Genomic DNA, 16,202 nt, shown 5'->3' on the forward strand with positions numbered 1-16,202 from the left:
AACTATTTACTGAGGCTGAAGTACTGATGCACAAACCTGAGCTTCGTAACTACACTAAGCGGTGGTAAACGATGTCAGCTTACATCCAAAAAACAGCCCTAATCTAAAGATATAGATCCTCCACCCTTGAGAATATTGACAACATTAAAGCAATATCCGGTATTCACTACAATTTCTTGTAAACATATTAGACCAGAAGAATATATACTGTACTACTAAGCTGTTTTGGAAAATTAATGAAAACACTGGCAAAACATTAATTACGACACATAGGTTCAATAGCAGGAACATGAGATAATTAGTGTTAGATATTAAGCAAACTAAATACATAAGAATTTACACCTATTACTTTTCATTAGCTGCCAGTCACTGAAATTCAACAAGAGCGGAACAGATGGGTAGAATACTTCGAGAAACTCCTGAATAGGCCGGCTCCAATGAATCCACCGGACATCGAAGCAGCACACACAGATCTTCCCATACACGTCAATCCACCAACGAAGGAAGAAATCAGAATGGCCGTCAGACAAATCAAGAACGGGAAAGCAGCAGGACCCGACAACATACCAGCTGAAGCACTGAAGTCAGACATCGAAACAACCACAAGCATGCTTTATCTTCTATTCAAAAAGATTTGGGAGAAGGAACAAGTGCCGATGGACTGGAAAGAAGGGCACCTCGTCAAGATTCCAAAGAAAGGAGATCTGAGCAAATGTGAGAACTACAGAGGCATAACACTACTGTCAATACCAGGGAAGGTCTTCAACAGAGTGTTGCTGAACCGGATGAAAGATGCAGTAGACGCCCAACTTCGAGATCAACAAGCTGGATTCCGTAGGGATCGATAGTGCACAGACCAAATTGCAACACTACGGATTATCGTCGAACAATCAGTTGAGTGAAACTCGTCATTATACATCAACTTCATTGATTATGACAAGGCATTTGACAGTGTGGATAGGAGGACGTTATGGAAACTTCTTCGACACTACGGAGTTCCTGAGAAGGTTGTCAATATTATCCGGAACTCATACGACGGACTACAGTGCAAGGTCGTGCATGGAGGACAGCTGACAGATGCATTCCAAGTAAGGACCGGAGTCAGACAAAGCTGTCTACCCTCTCCCTTCCTTTTTCTCCTGGTGGATGACTGGGTTATGAAGACCTCGACATCTGAAGGAAAACACGGAATACAATGGACAGCTCAGAATCAATTAGACGGTTTGGATTTCGCAGATGACCTAGCCCTCCTATCGCATACACACGAACAAATGCAAATAAAGACAGCCAGTGTAGCAGCAGTCTCTGCATCAGTAGGCTTCAACATACACAAGGGGAAAATCAAGGTCCTCAAATACAACACGGAGAACAGCAATCCAATCACTCTTGATGGCGAAACTCCGGAAGATGTAGAATCCTTCACATACCTGGGAAGCATCATCGATTAACAAGGAGGTTTAGATGCAGACGTAAAGGTGAGGATTGGAAAAGCAAGGGCCGCATTCCTTCAGTTAAAGAACATATGGAACTCAAAAAAACTTTCAACCAATATCAAAGTGAGAATCTTCAATTCCAACGTCAAGGCAGTTCTACTGTATGGAACTGAAACTTGGAGAACTACAACATCCACCATCAAGAAGGTACAAGTATTTATAAATAGCTGTCTTCGCAAGATACTCAACATCCATCGGCCAGATACCACCAGCAACAGCCTTTTGTGGGAGAGAACAAACCAGCTCCCAACTGAAGAGAAAATTAGGAAAAGACGATGGAAATGGATAGGACATACATTACGCAAATCGTCAAACTGCATCACGAGACAAGCCCTAAATTGGAATCCTGAAGGGAAGTGGAAAAGAGGAAGGCCTAAGAACACATTACGTCGGATAATAGAAGCAGATATGAAAAGGATGAATTACAAGTGGAAGGAGCTGGAAAGGATTACCCAGGACAGTGTTGAATGGAGAATGCTGGTGAGCGGCCTATGCAACTTCACGAGGAGTAACAGGCGTAAGTAAGTACTTTTCATTAGCTAGTTCTTTACATTTCTTTTGTCAAACCAACAGACAATTATGAATAGTGGAAAATAAGAATAGACATTGTAGTATCGGTTGTCATGTTAAGCCCATATACTTTATTCTGGCTTTCAGACAGGCCAATCTATTCATTCTACTTGTGTCATATTTTGACCTTGTTAAGTATTTGCTTATCAATCTTGACTGGTTTTATATGAGCGCATATATGTGTGTACACTTCTTATCCCATTACTCACCACACGTCTGTGACCATATTTTTGTGTGACTATAAATATTGATAAATGCTTGGTTAAATGAAGTTGGCTTACCCGCCATCTCCACTGCGCGTCGTTTCGTTTCCTTCTATTCCATTTGCTCCACATACAAAATATATATTTAAAAGCCCGTTCTCGTTATTTGACTTATTTAATTCCGTTATTGACTAACGCGATTTTAGTCGATGATTATATACAAGGATAGGCGACAAAAAACTTTCATACGATCTAGTTGAAGTCAGATCCCGGGCCACTAAAGTGAAGAGCCCGTTAACAAACACCATCTGATTTAAATGACGACGAAATAAAGGGCCCCACAAAAGTGGTGAGCCTGCCGCCGCCGAACTCAACGCAGTAAGCTACGTCGATGAGGAAACTTCTGTACTCTATACTTTCGACGAACAAATTCAACGAAGTCAGTGCAATCTCTAATCCGATGCACTCAGCAAAGCCTGTGCAGCACGACATGAACATGCACAATTCGTATTATCTTATCGATACTTTGTTCTCATGTCAACTATTCTCATTGATCCATTTGTGGGTTGTTCCATTATGATTCAGATTATCAGCATATGCTTATTATTACATTATTGTCATGTCATGACCGAATGTGGGATTATTCTTTTTGTTCGTGCTGACATTAAATCATGACATTCATGCAATTGCACCACTCAACCATCAAATTATAATTTTATGAACATTACACTCCACGTTATGACATTCGAGACTCACTGAACTATATTTTTATTATTCAATAACGTAAAAATTAACCTGCTTTAAGTGAGTTCGTTCCAATTTTTTCATGTCATTTTTGGCCTATTATTACATTCATTCACTTAGTCGAGGTCATTTTCATGTTATCATACCACACATTGTTCATTTCGTTATTGCCTCTTATTATGTGTATGGATGCCTTTAAATCTGCTAGCTGATTAGTAACGATTATGTTCATCTTATCTATTCGTCCACATGTATAACCACATGCCGCATCATTCATCACCCAAAAACATTATTCGAGTATTGCAATTACTATTCTATTCCCATCGCACTGTATACCAGAACATAGAGTTTAGAGCTGGTCTATCAAAGATACAGTCTTGTCCATCTCATACGCCACCGTCGCTAATCATATGAATTGGTATTTTTATCATGCCTTAGTACGGTTTTGTAACAAGCGAGGTCGAGCGCATCTCCGTTAAACCACGCAAACCGCTCTAGGCTTCACGACCAAAAAAAGGAATACGACTCTACGTATCTCGTCTCCTCAGTCACTATTCTGTTACTCTGGTCATTCTACTAATACGTATTTAACGATAACTCGATGCATCTGTCATAACGCAAATGACAACGTACACTGACTTCACATTTTATGATTATTATCAATTCCAGTACAGCAACGAATATCACCTGTCGATGAAGTTATTATTTCACGGCTTGACTATTCTTATCCTACAAACGGGAACTTTACGTATTTAAATTCGAATCCACTCATCGCTAATCGACGTTATCTACTTTACTGAGGCTCATCAGAATATGTTTATATATCACTATTCTGTCAGCATCACAGACCAATTTCTGTCATATTCTACTCTACGTATTTTCACGATTTATTTCGCTGTCATACCCACTAACGATTTATTACTGTTTTTACGATATTTCGAATTGCCCATACAAACTTGATATTTTATCGTTCACAGAGTCACAACATAAGTGCATGTTAAATTTCTGTCCGCTCATTAATTTGCTCATATTCGCATGCTAACGTTTCCATTTTTGTCCGCGCCTTTGCGATATTCATGTATTCTTTTACATAAGTATGACACTTTCGTATAATACAATCACCCTTCATGTAACACTGTACTTCATCGGGTGTAGTACAATATTTTTCCACTACTTATTGTTATCATTAACTACATACCTCTTCAATATTATTTTCGAAAACAGACATTTTTTCGAAATAAAAAAAAACAGAACCGACCTTAAAATAGATAATGGGAATCCTTTGAAATGCATATCCTTTAAAAATAATTTATTTTTTACAGGCACCATTTCACGAGCTTTATGACACAACTGTTGAAAAACTAATACCATATTATTATTCATCGGCTTCAAAAAATCTTCTTTGGCTCTCTCAATCAGAAATTTTCGGTATGGATTATTTTCTTGCTAAACAAATGTACATTTAATAACAATAATAATGATAAACTGAGACTAGTATTAGAAAAGTGCTTAAAATTGAGAATACAAGAGTACTAATCTTACTGATGTCACCTATTAGTCAACCATATGGTTATGTGTTTAGCTTTAAATCGCATGTCGAATGTGTAGAGGGAGTAACGATGCAACTCAAGGTTGATTAATTACAAGTACGTAGAACAGGATTCTGATTTACAACCTGACGACCGCAAGTCAAATCCTTCAAACTTTAAGTCATTATTCCATCACTGGTAGAACTAGACGAATTGCGAACAAACCCCATTATTACATGACAAAACAGGAGATATTTATATAGAACAACATTGATATAAAACAATACTATTATACACGATGAGTGGGTTTACAGATACGAGGTCAATCCCTAAAAGCCTAAACGAAGAAAGTATCGCCTCCAGAAGAACACCAAAGATTACAAATAAAAATGAAAAAAAGTAAACAGCCTTAACGAACACTGAGAATTTTGATTTAGATTAAACTTTAAGATAAACTTTTTTGAATAATAAGATTCAAGAGCAGTCTTTTTTAATTTATTCATTGCTTGCAAACAAATTCTCTATAATAACTCTACAGGTGTGGATACTACGTTTAATTCGACTATTTTGTTGTGCATCTTATTAATTTTAACACTCATGCTATGGCTTCTAATTCAAAAATTCCACTACTTTTATCATGATTTGAGAAGAAACAACTGTAAAGATTTCTAACGCTAATGGTCCTATATAACTTATAACAGGAAAATTAATAAGTACTCAAGATATTACTCTACGAATAAACAGTATCATCGATGTCTAGTACATGTGGTAAGGTGTGTTAAAACTCCCAAACAGGAAATTACAAGCTGTTTGCAGAGTTGGTAAGTTGTAAGTATTATGTAACCAGTGATTATGAGTGATTTGAAAATCCTATCAGCTCCGAATAAGTTAGTGAATAACAAAATCTCTTAATTTGTCAAATTACACTACTTGTGATAAAGACAATATTTGAATGCGTTTAAAAAGAGATAATTTATCGTTTAGTAGTTCAATCTAACAACTAAGGAATGTGGTCATTGAGTGTGGAAAACACCCGACGGTTAAAAATATTTGAGAGAGATTAACTGAATAAGGAATAAAGATCAGACATGTGTTATCTAATCCTATTTATTGCCTAGATCAAATTAACATAGTGTCTGAAGAAAAAAACGTAAATCGCAAGTGAATGAGATTGACACGTAATCATAATCTATGAGGTCTCGACTGATTCAAGGTATGTATGGAGCAATAGTTTTCCTTGAAGATGAACAAAAGAGAGCTTCAGAAAAGAAATGCAGACATGTAATAACCCGGCCACAAAGTAACAGCAGTGTGGCATATACAAATAGACCTTATATTTAATTGGACATTTTTTTATTGAATACGTTTTATTCCCTCAATAATTTAATTTACCTTATTTTCTTGGTTCCTTTATATCATTTTTAGAGTTATATTTTACTACATGACATATGATAACTTGGACCGATTAACATTTGTGCTAGGTTTTACATTGTTTCTATTTATGTGAATGACAAATATGATGGTGAAAATGTAGCATATAATGAACAATCCAAGTAGGTATTTACAATTTAGATAGTTGAATTAAGTTTAAATTTAGTAATATGATGTGCTAAATCAAGTTACCCCAATTATAAGTGAGACATATAAAAAGAATGAAAAAAAATCCAGAAAAAGGTCTTCATATATGAAAGTGTTCGTTACATTTACATGAAGTAAAAAAGAGAATAAGTCTTTAGTCTGATTAACCCAAATAACTTTATAAATAAGAGCAACTGAGGATAGATGACACATCGACTGTCGAGTGCGCAACCATCAACGGAAATATAAATTCGTCGGTTGGTTATAAACAATATAGGACCTGACAGAAATATACGTCAACCTCGGTCATTACACAACATCAGTCCAGTGAGAGGCTAACAAAATGCATATTAAGTAAATTGATATAACAGTAGTTACAGTGATAGAGAAAAACTAAAGGTGAAGGATTTCAGTTCAAAAAACCGATGAAATTGAGAAGATCGATCCTCCGGAGATAAAACAAACACAAATTCAAATTAAACTACATCTTGCATAATCTCTGAAATAACGCCTACTATGGTGTGATAAGAAAGTAGGTGGCAAACAAATTTTATTGGATGTCTCAACCAACACAGCGAATCTTCAGATCTATGGGATGTGACTCCTGTGACACTCCTGAAAATATGGCCATATTCTAGAGCTTAATGGAGAGTAACAATATGGTCGATATGACCTATTTTTCTGATTACTTGGGCAACATAAATCCTGTATCTATTCTTAAACATTTGGACAGCATTACCACTGCACAAGGTCAAGTCTAATAGAGGAATCCAAGGAACAACACTTAGGATCTCAGAATTATGCTGAAACACACACGTAGAGGGTGAGAGGAATGCCATAAATATTGTAAAATGTTTCAGTTAATGCAACCTAAAAACCGTGTTGTGAGAAGTATTAGCTGTTTATCATGTTGATGATGAATGGTATATAGCTAACAAGACCAGATCAGAAAGGGTATTTGAACCCTATGAGTTGTGATTTTAAATTTAGTGACTAAAAGATTGGTTAAAGATACATCTTTGAACACATTACAATAGTCAGTTGCTTCCCTTCGTTATATGAGGATTGCTTAGGTGTAGAAATAATCCAGAATACTTCAGGGGATCATTCGTGACTATTAAAGACAGCTTAGTTGTTCAGAATTAGATTTCGAATTTGTGGTGTATCTCGGACTAAATAAATGAGTATCAACTATCAGCAAACACGGTTAAAGACTAACCAAAATATTTACTGTCGCATAGAGATAAAGAAGAAAAGTGGAAAGGCTAACCAAGCTCCCTGAAAGAGACATAGCGTACGTCCATCATACGAATTAGTAATATTTTTCGAAAGTCACCGTTGGAAAAGTACATAACTCAAAGTTTCGAAGTTTAGCGTCATAAGAGAAAGTTGTAATCGCTCACACGTAGTCTATTTTCTTCTTGTCTGCGCAGACGCTGTTCGACTGGATTCACATTAATAGGTGGTATAACGGGCTTTGTGACCTCTCGAAATAAACGCTGTTCAAGCGTACCCGGATCAGGAACATAGCGAAACCTGATCGACTGTCCTGTGCGACCGAGTAAACAAAATCTGATATTATGAAAAATTGGTAGCTGATTCATTGCTTGTGCATTAAATAATTGTTATCTGGAAAAAAATTTTTTTTAAAAAAAGCAAAATTAAAGTAGTACAAGCTATTCATCAGTACACATCACTTGTTTAGTAAGGTGAATCGAAAACATGTATTACTTATCAATCTGCTTTTAGGATAATAAAGTGGGTTGATTCGTGATCACAAATTCTCAGAATTAATGCTTTATAATTTGATGATGTAGGTCGTTTACGAGATGAATATTGAATAATCAAAAGATGAAATCGAAATCACTCAACAACAACCCTTTGGGAAGTCATTTTTCTCAAACAGGCTAATCGATAACACAGTTTTGTATAACGAATATAAAGCAAAGTTGGATTATGAAATAGAAAAACAAAAACCCAATTTGTCAGAGTCCACATCAACATAAAGAGGGAGAAATCATAGAAAAATGATACCAGTAGTGTTGAGGAACGAAAACAAAATCGATTAATTTTCTGGTAGGAAAACAACCCATAAAAATTCACATAAAAGGTTACGAAGAATCAGTGAATTTCAGTCAGTAACAACGTAGAACCTGTACGTATGTACATTGGTTCAAGTTGCCACAGCCCATTGGCACGAAGAGACGTCGGGCCAAATCCAACAATACTAGAGATAGTAACAGTATAAGTGTTAACAAGAAAGATTAAGTCTCGAAAATACTACTCGAAAGGAAAATATAAATTAGTGAGATAAAGACAAAAAATTATGTTTTTAAAATATCAGAATTTGGGGATAGACAAAGAATGGATGCACCTGCGACATTGCAAACGATTTTGAGCTATCAGTCAAAGTCTCTAACAATTGGTTATGATAATCACGAGAGCCCCAACCAGGTATTCTATACCTATTAACATGACTCAATCCAATAGTCAATGTCTCTATGGACTAGCACCGTCTTTTTTCCAACCTGCTACATCAGAAAAATGCCCGTCAAGGTAAGCGGTGTTTGGGCATATGTAACACATGAGGATTTACAACCTCATAAACCAATTTCCTGTCTTTACCCGTAACAGCACACGAGACCAGGTTGGTCACATTCAAATCCTTCCTACATCTCCTAATACCTCTTTTATCTCCATGGCTAACCCTCCTCATGTCTCTTTATCACCTCACACTGCTAGGGCAAACGATTTGAGTACGCGGAACGTTATTCCTGGTCTCCTGAAACCACGCTCTAAACTACACGTAGGAGCTTTTAACGTCCGAACACTGTGCCAAATAGGACAGCAGGCTTCCTTAGCTAAGACTTTAGAATCCCGCACCATCGATGTGTGCTGCGTCTCCGAAACGCGCATACAGGATCCGAGTAGCGTCATTCATTTGACCTCACCATGCCAAAATAAAGAACCGACTCGACTCACACTTCGTGTATCTGGAAGCCCAGATTCTGCTTCCCGTGGCCTCGTCGGCGTAGGTATAGCATTGAGTCCTAGGGCAGAACTAGCTCTCTTAGAGTGGATCCCAGTAGACAGTCGTTTGTGCGCTGTCCGACTAAACGGAACAGTAAGGATCCGAAAAGATAGGGACACTCGTCGTCTCTGCCTATTCTCCCACCGACTGTAGCGCAGATGATGTAAAAGATGAGTTTTACAGAAAGCTCTCCGACCTCCGAAAAGCTAGGCGCTCTGATGTAGTAATAGTGGCTGGTGACTTTAATGCTCAAGTAGGTAAACTAAGTGAAAGGGAAAGACACCTGGGTGGATCTTCCATCGTCGTGGCTCAAAAAACAGATAATGGTGACCATCTGTTGCAGCTATGCTCAGATAACTGCCTGTTTCTTACAAATACTAACTTTAAGCATAAGGAAAAACATCTTTTAACATGGCGACCCCCTAATTCGTCCCAACGTTGGACCCAAATAGATCACATCGCTATCAGCCACCGATGGAGGGGTTCGACAGAAGACTGTCACCCATTCTGGAGCACATGCTTAGATTCAGATCATGCTCTAGCACGAGCGCGTATCTGTCTGCGTCCTACTGGACGTAGGAAAGACGCTATAAAGAAACCTCTTAGGGGCCTACTTAATGATAGTCAAGCTAAGAGTATATTTCAGGAACAACTAGGAAAAGTTAGGCAGCCATGTATGTGATGCCCACCCCGAGGCAGCATGGAATGATATCCGAAAAGCTGTGGAAACACCAGTGATATCTGCTAGTAAGGTAAACCAGAAGGTTAGGGAGCAACACTGGATCTCAGCAGCATCTATCGCACTGATAGATGCTCGGAAACTCATTCCACCTGGCTCTGAACATAATGAAGAGCGGAGTCAGCTTAAGCGCAAGCTGACAAGAAGTCTACGCAATGATCGTGAACCGTGGTGGGTAGCGAAAGCAAGAGAGATGGAAAAGGCAGAGGCAATAGGTAATAGCAGACAATTGTTCAGACTTGTTAAGGAAACCGGTATTAGGAAACCGACTGTCAGCGAAACACTCTCAGAGAAAGATGGACATATTATACATTCTCAATCCAGGAGATTGGATCGATGGGCAGAACACTTTAGGGATCAGTTCAACTGGACTTCAGCCACACTTCGGTTTCCCACGATCTCCAGTCAACCTGAATGGCAAGTTAATGTAGGTCCTCCGTCGCTTTACGAAGTTGAAAAAGCCATAGGAAATCTGAAGCGAGGGAGAGCAGCAGGCCCTGACAGGTTTACTCCTGAGATTTTTAAGGATGGTTGTCCAGTATTAGCAATGAGATTAACTGAGGTCTTAGGTAGAATTTGGGAACTGGACGTAATCCCATCTGACTGGACTCAATCATTGATTGTGCCAGTCTATAAGAAGGGACAAAAGTCCTCTTGTGACAATCACAGAGGAATCAGTTTGACTAATATAGTGTCTAAAATATTAGCTTCAATAATACTTCGACGCCTAATTAAAGCTCGTGAAGAGCAGATTAGAGAAAACCAGGCCGGTTTTCGACCTAGACGTGGTTGTATAGATCAAATATTCACACTACGTCAGGTTCTAGAACACAGACACACATTCAGACGCCCCACAATGGTAGTATTTCTTGACCTTAAGACGGCATCGACTCTGTTGATCGTGAGGTTCTATGGCAGTGTTTGTCACTGAAAGGAGTACCAAAGAAGTACATTAACCTTATAAAGGCTGTCTACTCGAACACAACTGGTAGAGTGAGAGCTTATGGCGAACTGTCATCAGAATTGATTACCTCAAGTGGTGTTCGTCAGGGTTGTCCACTCTCTCCATTTTTGTTTAACTTTGTCGTCGACGTACTTTTGGAGATGAAAATTTCCTCATCTAAATTTCCAGGGGTTGAACTTCTATCGGGAGATTCACTTTCTGACCTAGAATATGCCGATGACACAGTTCTATTTGGTGAAGACGCTGACAAAATGCAGAGTCTTCTGACCACTCTAAGCAACAATGCAAGCATGTTCGGGATGCGATTCTCCCCCTCGAAATGCAAAATGTTGCTTCAGGATTAGGTTGCATTGACACCCGAACTGATGATAGGGAGTGAAGTAATTGAGCGTGTCGATCGCTCCACTTATCTTGGAAGTCTCATCAGCCCTTGTGGTCTGGTGTGTGACGAAATCTCAGCACGGATACAGAAGGCTCGATTAGCTTTTGCCAACTTGCGTCATTTATGGCGTAGGCGAGATATCCGTCTATCAACCAAAGGACGGGTTTACTGCACAGCAGTTCGTTCCGTCCTACTTTATGGCAGCGAAACATGGCCGGTAAGAGTAAGGGATATTCGTAGGTTACTAGTATTCGATCATAGGTGTCTTCGAAACATTGCTCGTATATCATGGGACCATCGAGTAAGTAACGCAGTTGTTAGGAAACGGGTACTAGGTAAGGATGGCAAATCGATTGATGAAGTGGTGAAACTTCATCAGTTGAGATGGCTGGGATACATGTTACGCATGCCAAACCACCGAATGCCTCGACGTGCGATGTTCAGTGGTATAGGAGTAGGTTGGAAGAAAGCTAGGGGTGGCCAGACCAAAACATGGCACAAGTTCATGAAGTCACTGACAAGTGGACTGAGCCATGTTGGTAGGTGTAGACTACCTGGTTGGGGACCGCGAGATGATAGCAACCGATGGTTAGAGACCCTGAATGACATGGCTCGAAATCGTTTGCAATGGCGCAGGTGCATACACTCTTTGTGTTCTCCCAAATTCTAATCTACTGATTCCTCCTTGTCTGTTTTTTCTCTTCCCAAATTTATTTCACTGGATTATACTCTCTAAATAACATCGTCAAACCCTAATCTTTCGGATTACTGCTTATACCCTTACTACCTCTACTACTACGGGATTTGAATCGACCACTACATCTGTGTGTTAATGTGGTGTGGCAACTCGAACTGATGTACGTACGTACGAAGTTCTACGTTGTTACTGACTGACCCTATTCCTAACCCAGGGATTGCTTACACCGTGGTCCCAAAATACACGAGCAATGCTTCGCAGTCAACTCTGTGGGCGTGGGTTCGAATTTCACTCCTGACACTACAGCCCCCAAATGCCCTGGTATGGCCGAGAGTGAGGCGGACCCGCCCTCGCTCTCGAAATGCCCTCACATGGCCACGCGTATATAGCCTCTGCCAGGGAAGTCCTACTCACTGCCTTCTCGTCGCGGGGGTGTTGTTCACAAAAATGAGCGGACGAAATGCGGATGTCCCGCGCTTTAACCGGATTCCAAACCAATGGTGCACATGGGCTCCAGTATCCTGAAGGAACAAACGGCGTATGAACCAACCGTTGGTCATCGCCTACCATGGGACTGCATCTCATCACGATGCTCCACTGCCTTGTGGATTAGACCTTTAGGTCAAAGGCTCGGGGTGTAGCCCCCTAAGAAAACCACCTGCTTCGGTCTGGGCACCCGGGAAGTATTACAGCCCACACACATCGAATGAGATTTTTGTGGCGCATATGTATTTGGCGCCCCCTTGTACCAATATCTATGTGTTCAAAATAAAATTTAAAAAAATGCAGAGGTTCGGCATCGTGTGTTTGGGCACAGAGATGATAATGCAATTGGTGTCACCATCTTGAAACACCGACTTCGGTGGCTTGGAAATGTGCTACGAATGTCGTCCCAGAGGATTCCACGGCGTGCATTATTTGCCGACTCTGGGACTGGTTGGAAGAAGCGGAGAGGTGGTCAGTGCATGACATGGTGTCGTGGCATGAAAGAAAGCTGCAAAGGACTGGCTTCTGTTGGTCCTTCACGACTCGCTGGTTAGGGTCTGAGAGATGGTGCTACACAGTGGCTAGAGACGTTATCAGATGTGGCTCAGAATAGAAGCCAGTGGCGATCCTGCTGTAACCTTCTTTTACTTTCTTCATAAAAAGTGGTTGCTTCTTCCTTAACCGAAAGATCTCTTCTGATTGTACCTGTCTGTTTCCCCCATTATCATTATTATTATTACACTACCTTACACTAATCTGTTCGTTATTGTTCTTTTTTTCAACACTCCTTACCTTTCTTTTTTCCCTTCTCTCCAAATTCTCATTTTTTGTGTGTCGCATCTATATTTGGTACCCTCTTGTACCAATATTTATGTGTTCAAATAAATAAATAAATAAAATCGTATACACCTATGGTCGAATACCAGTAACCTACAAATGTCCTCTACTCTTAATGACCATGTTTCACATCCATAAAGTAGAATGGAGTGGACTGCTGCACAGTAAACTTGCTCTTTGGTTGGGAGACGGATATCTCGCCTACTCCACAAGTGACACAAGTTGACAAAAGACAATCAAGCCCTTTAAAATCCTTGCCAAGATTTCGTTAGACACCAGACCCTCAGTGGTGATGAGACTACCAAGATAAGTGAAACGGTCAATGTGTCCAACCAGTTCATCCCCTATCATTAATTCGGGAGGTGACGCAACCCAATCCTGAAGTAACATTTTACGTCTGCAGGGAGAGAACCAGATCCCAAACATGGTTGTATTGTCGTTTAAGGTGGTCAGAAGACTGCATTTTGTTAGTGTCTACAGAATTGTTTTTCGAAGCGAGAAAAGTAATTTCCATAGACATAGACATAGAGGGTTCATCATCATTTGTTTACTAACATTCTAAAGGCCCTATATACAAACACCTCAGGCAGAGTGAGGGCATACAACCACCTCTCTCCATTGTTCCATTCAAGCAGTGAGGTTAGACAAGGTTGCCCAATCTCACCATTCCTCTTCAACTTTGCCATCGATGACATTCTGGAAACAGCTCCGATGGATGTAAGTAATGGCGGCACCAAACGAGGAAGAAGTCCGCAAGGAACTCCAACTCTTGAAGCGTTACAAATCACCTGGCCCAGATGACTTACCTCCGGCTCTTTTTAATGATGGTGGTGACTTTTTGTCTAAGGAATTGACGACGTTGTTTACAAAGGTTTGGGAACTAGAGAGTGTACCAACGTCATGGAATGAGTCGATAGTTGTCCCTATCTTTAAAAAGGGTTCACGTCGTTCCTGTAACAACTATCGGGGATAAGTCTACTTCCGATTGCGTCCAAGCTATTGGCTTCCGTCATACTTCGTAGGTTGTTCGAAACCCGAGAAAGATTGACTCGCGAGGAGCAGGCTGGGTTTCGTTCTGGTCGAGGATGTATTGATCATATCTTCACCCTCCGCCAAATGTTAGAACACCGCCATACTTTTCAAAGGCCAACAATCGTAGTGTTTCTTGACATCAGGGCTGCCTTCGATTCGTTGGACAGGACTGTTCTCTGGGATTGTCTATTGAAGAAGGGTGTGCCTGAGAAGTTTATTAACATCCTAGAAGCCCTATATAAAAACACCTCAGGCAGAGTGAGGGCATACAACCACCTCTCTCCATTGTTCCATTCGAGCAGTGGGGTTAGGCAGGGTTGCCCAATCTCACCATTCCTCTTCAACTTTGCCATCGATGACATTCTGGAAACAGCTCTGATGAATGTAAGTAACGGTGGTGTGGATCTGTTGCCTGGAGAAAGACTTCTCGACCTTGAGTATGCGGACGATATTGTCTTACTGTGCGATAATGCCCAAGGCATGCAATCCGCACTTAATCAGTTGACAATCAGTGTCCGTAGGTATGGTATGTGCTTTGCACCTTCGAAGTGCAAAGTACTTCTACAAGACTGGCAGGATTCCAATCCTGTACTCACCCTGGATGGTGAGCAGATAGACGTAGTCGAGAAGTTCGTGTATCTGGATAGCTGCATAAGTGCTGGTGGGGGTGTGAGTGATGAGATCAATGCACGTATAGTGAAAGCCAGAGCGGCTTATGCCAATCTGGGCCACCTCTGGCGCCTTCGTGATGTTAGTCTGGCTGTAAAAGGTCGGATCTACAACGCGTCGGTGAGAGCAGTTCTGCTCTATGCTTGTGAAACCTGGTCTCTCCGAGTTGAGGATGTTAGACGACTCTCTGTGTTCGATCATCGTTGTCTCCAAAGGATTGCTGACATTCAGTGGCAACACCATGTCAGTAATGCAGAGGTTCGGCATCGTGTGTTTGGGCACAGAGATGATAATGCAATTGGTGTCACCATCTTGAAACACCGACTTCGGTGGCTTGGAAATGTGCTACGAATGTCGTCCCAGAGAATTCCACGGCGTGCATTATTTGCCGACTCTGGGACTGGTTGGAAGAAGCGGAGAGGTGGTCAGTGCATGACATGGTGTCGTGGCATGAAAGAAAGCTGCAAAGGACTGGCTTCTGTTGGTCCTTCACGACTCGCTGGTTAGGGTCTGAGAGATGGTGCTACACAGTGGCTAGAGACGTTATCAGATGTGGCTCAGAATAGAAGCCAGTGGCGATCCTGCTGTAACCTTCTTTTACTTTCTTCATAAAAAGTGGTTGCTTCTTCCTTAACCGAAAGATCTCTTCTGATTGTACCTGTCTGTTTCCCCCATTATCATTATTATTATTACACTACCTTACACTAATCTGTTCGTTATTGTTCTTTTTTCAACACTCCTTACCTTTCTTTTTCCCTTCTCTCCAAATTCTCATTTTTGTGTGTCGCATCTATATTTGGTACCCTCTTGTACCAATATTTATGTGTTCAAATAAATAAATAAATAAAATCGTATACACCTATGGTCGAATACCAGTAACCTACAAATGTCCTCTACTCTTAATGACCATGTTTCACATCCATAAAGTAGAATGGAGTGGACTGCTGCACAGTAAACTTGCTCTTTGGTTGGGAGACGGATATCTCGCCTACTCCACAAGTGACACAAGTTGACAAAAGACAATCAAGCCCTTTAAAATCCTTGCCAAGATTTCGTTAGACACCAGACCCTCAGTGGTGATGAGACTACCAAGATAAGTGAAACGGTCAATGTGTCCAACCAGTTCATCCCCTATCATTAATTCGGGAGGTGACGCAACCCAATCCTGAAGTAACATTTTACGTCTGCAGGGAGAGAACCAGATCCCAAACATGGTTGTATTGTCGTTTAAGGTGGTCAGAAGACTGC

At 40.5% G+C, this 16,202-nt stretch overlaps 1 protein-coding gene across 1 annotated transcript in view; it reads right to left on the reverse strand.

Moving 5' to 3' along the window:
• MS3_00005388 (uncharacterized protein) overlaps positions 1 to 16,202 on the reverse strand; it is a 32,421-nt gene that overhangs the window by 4,294 nt on the left and 11,925 nt on the right. The window contains exons 2-3 of the mRNA XM_051213453.1: positions 7,521 to 7,746; positions 4,269 to 4,456 (exon numbers count right to left, since the gene is read on the reverse strand). Of these exons, the coding sequence (XP_051069438.1) occupies positions 4,269 to 4,456; positions 7,521 to 7,721 (389 nt within the window). The 5' untranslated portion in view covers positions 7,722 to 7,746. The remainder of the gene's footprint in view (positions 1 to 4,268; positions 4,457 to 7,520; positions 7,747 to 16,202) is intronic.

The sequence above is a fragment of the Schistosoma haematobium genome, chromosome 3 (genome assembly GCF_000699445.3).
Source record: "Schistosoma haematobium chromosome 3, whole genome shotgun sequence".
NCBI lineage: Eukaryota > Metazoa > Platyhelminthes > Trematoda > Strigeidida > Schistosomatidae > Schistosoma > Schistosoma haematobium.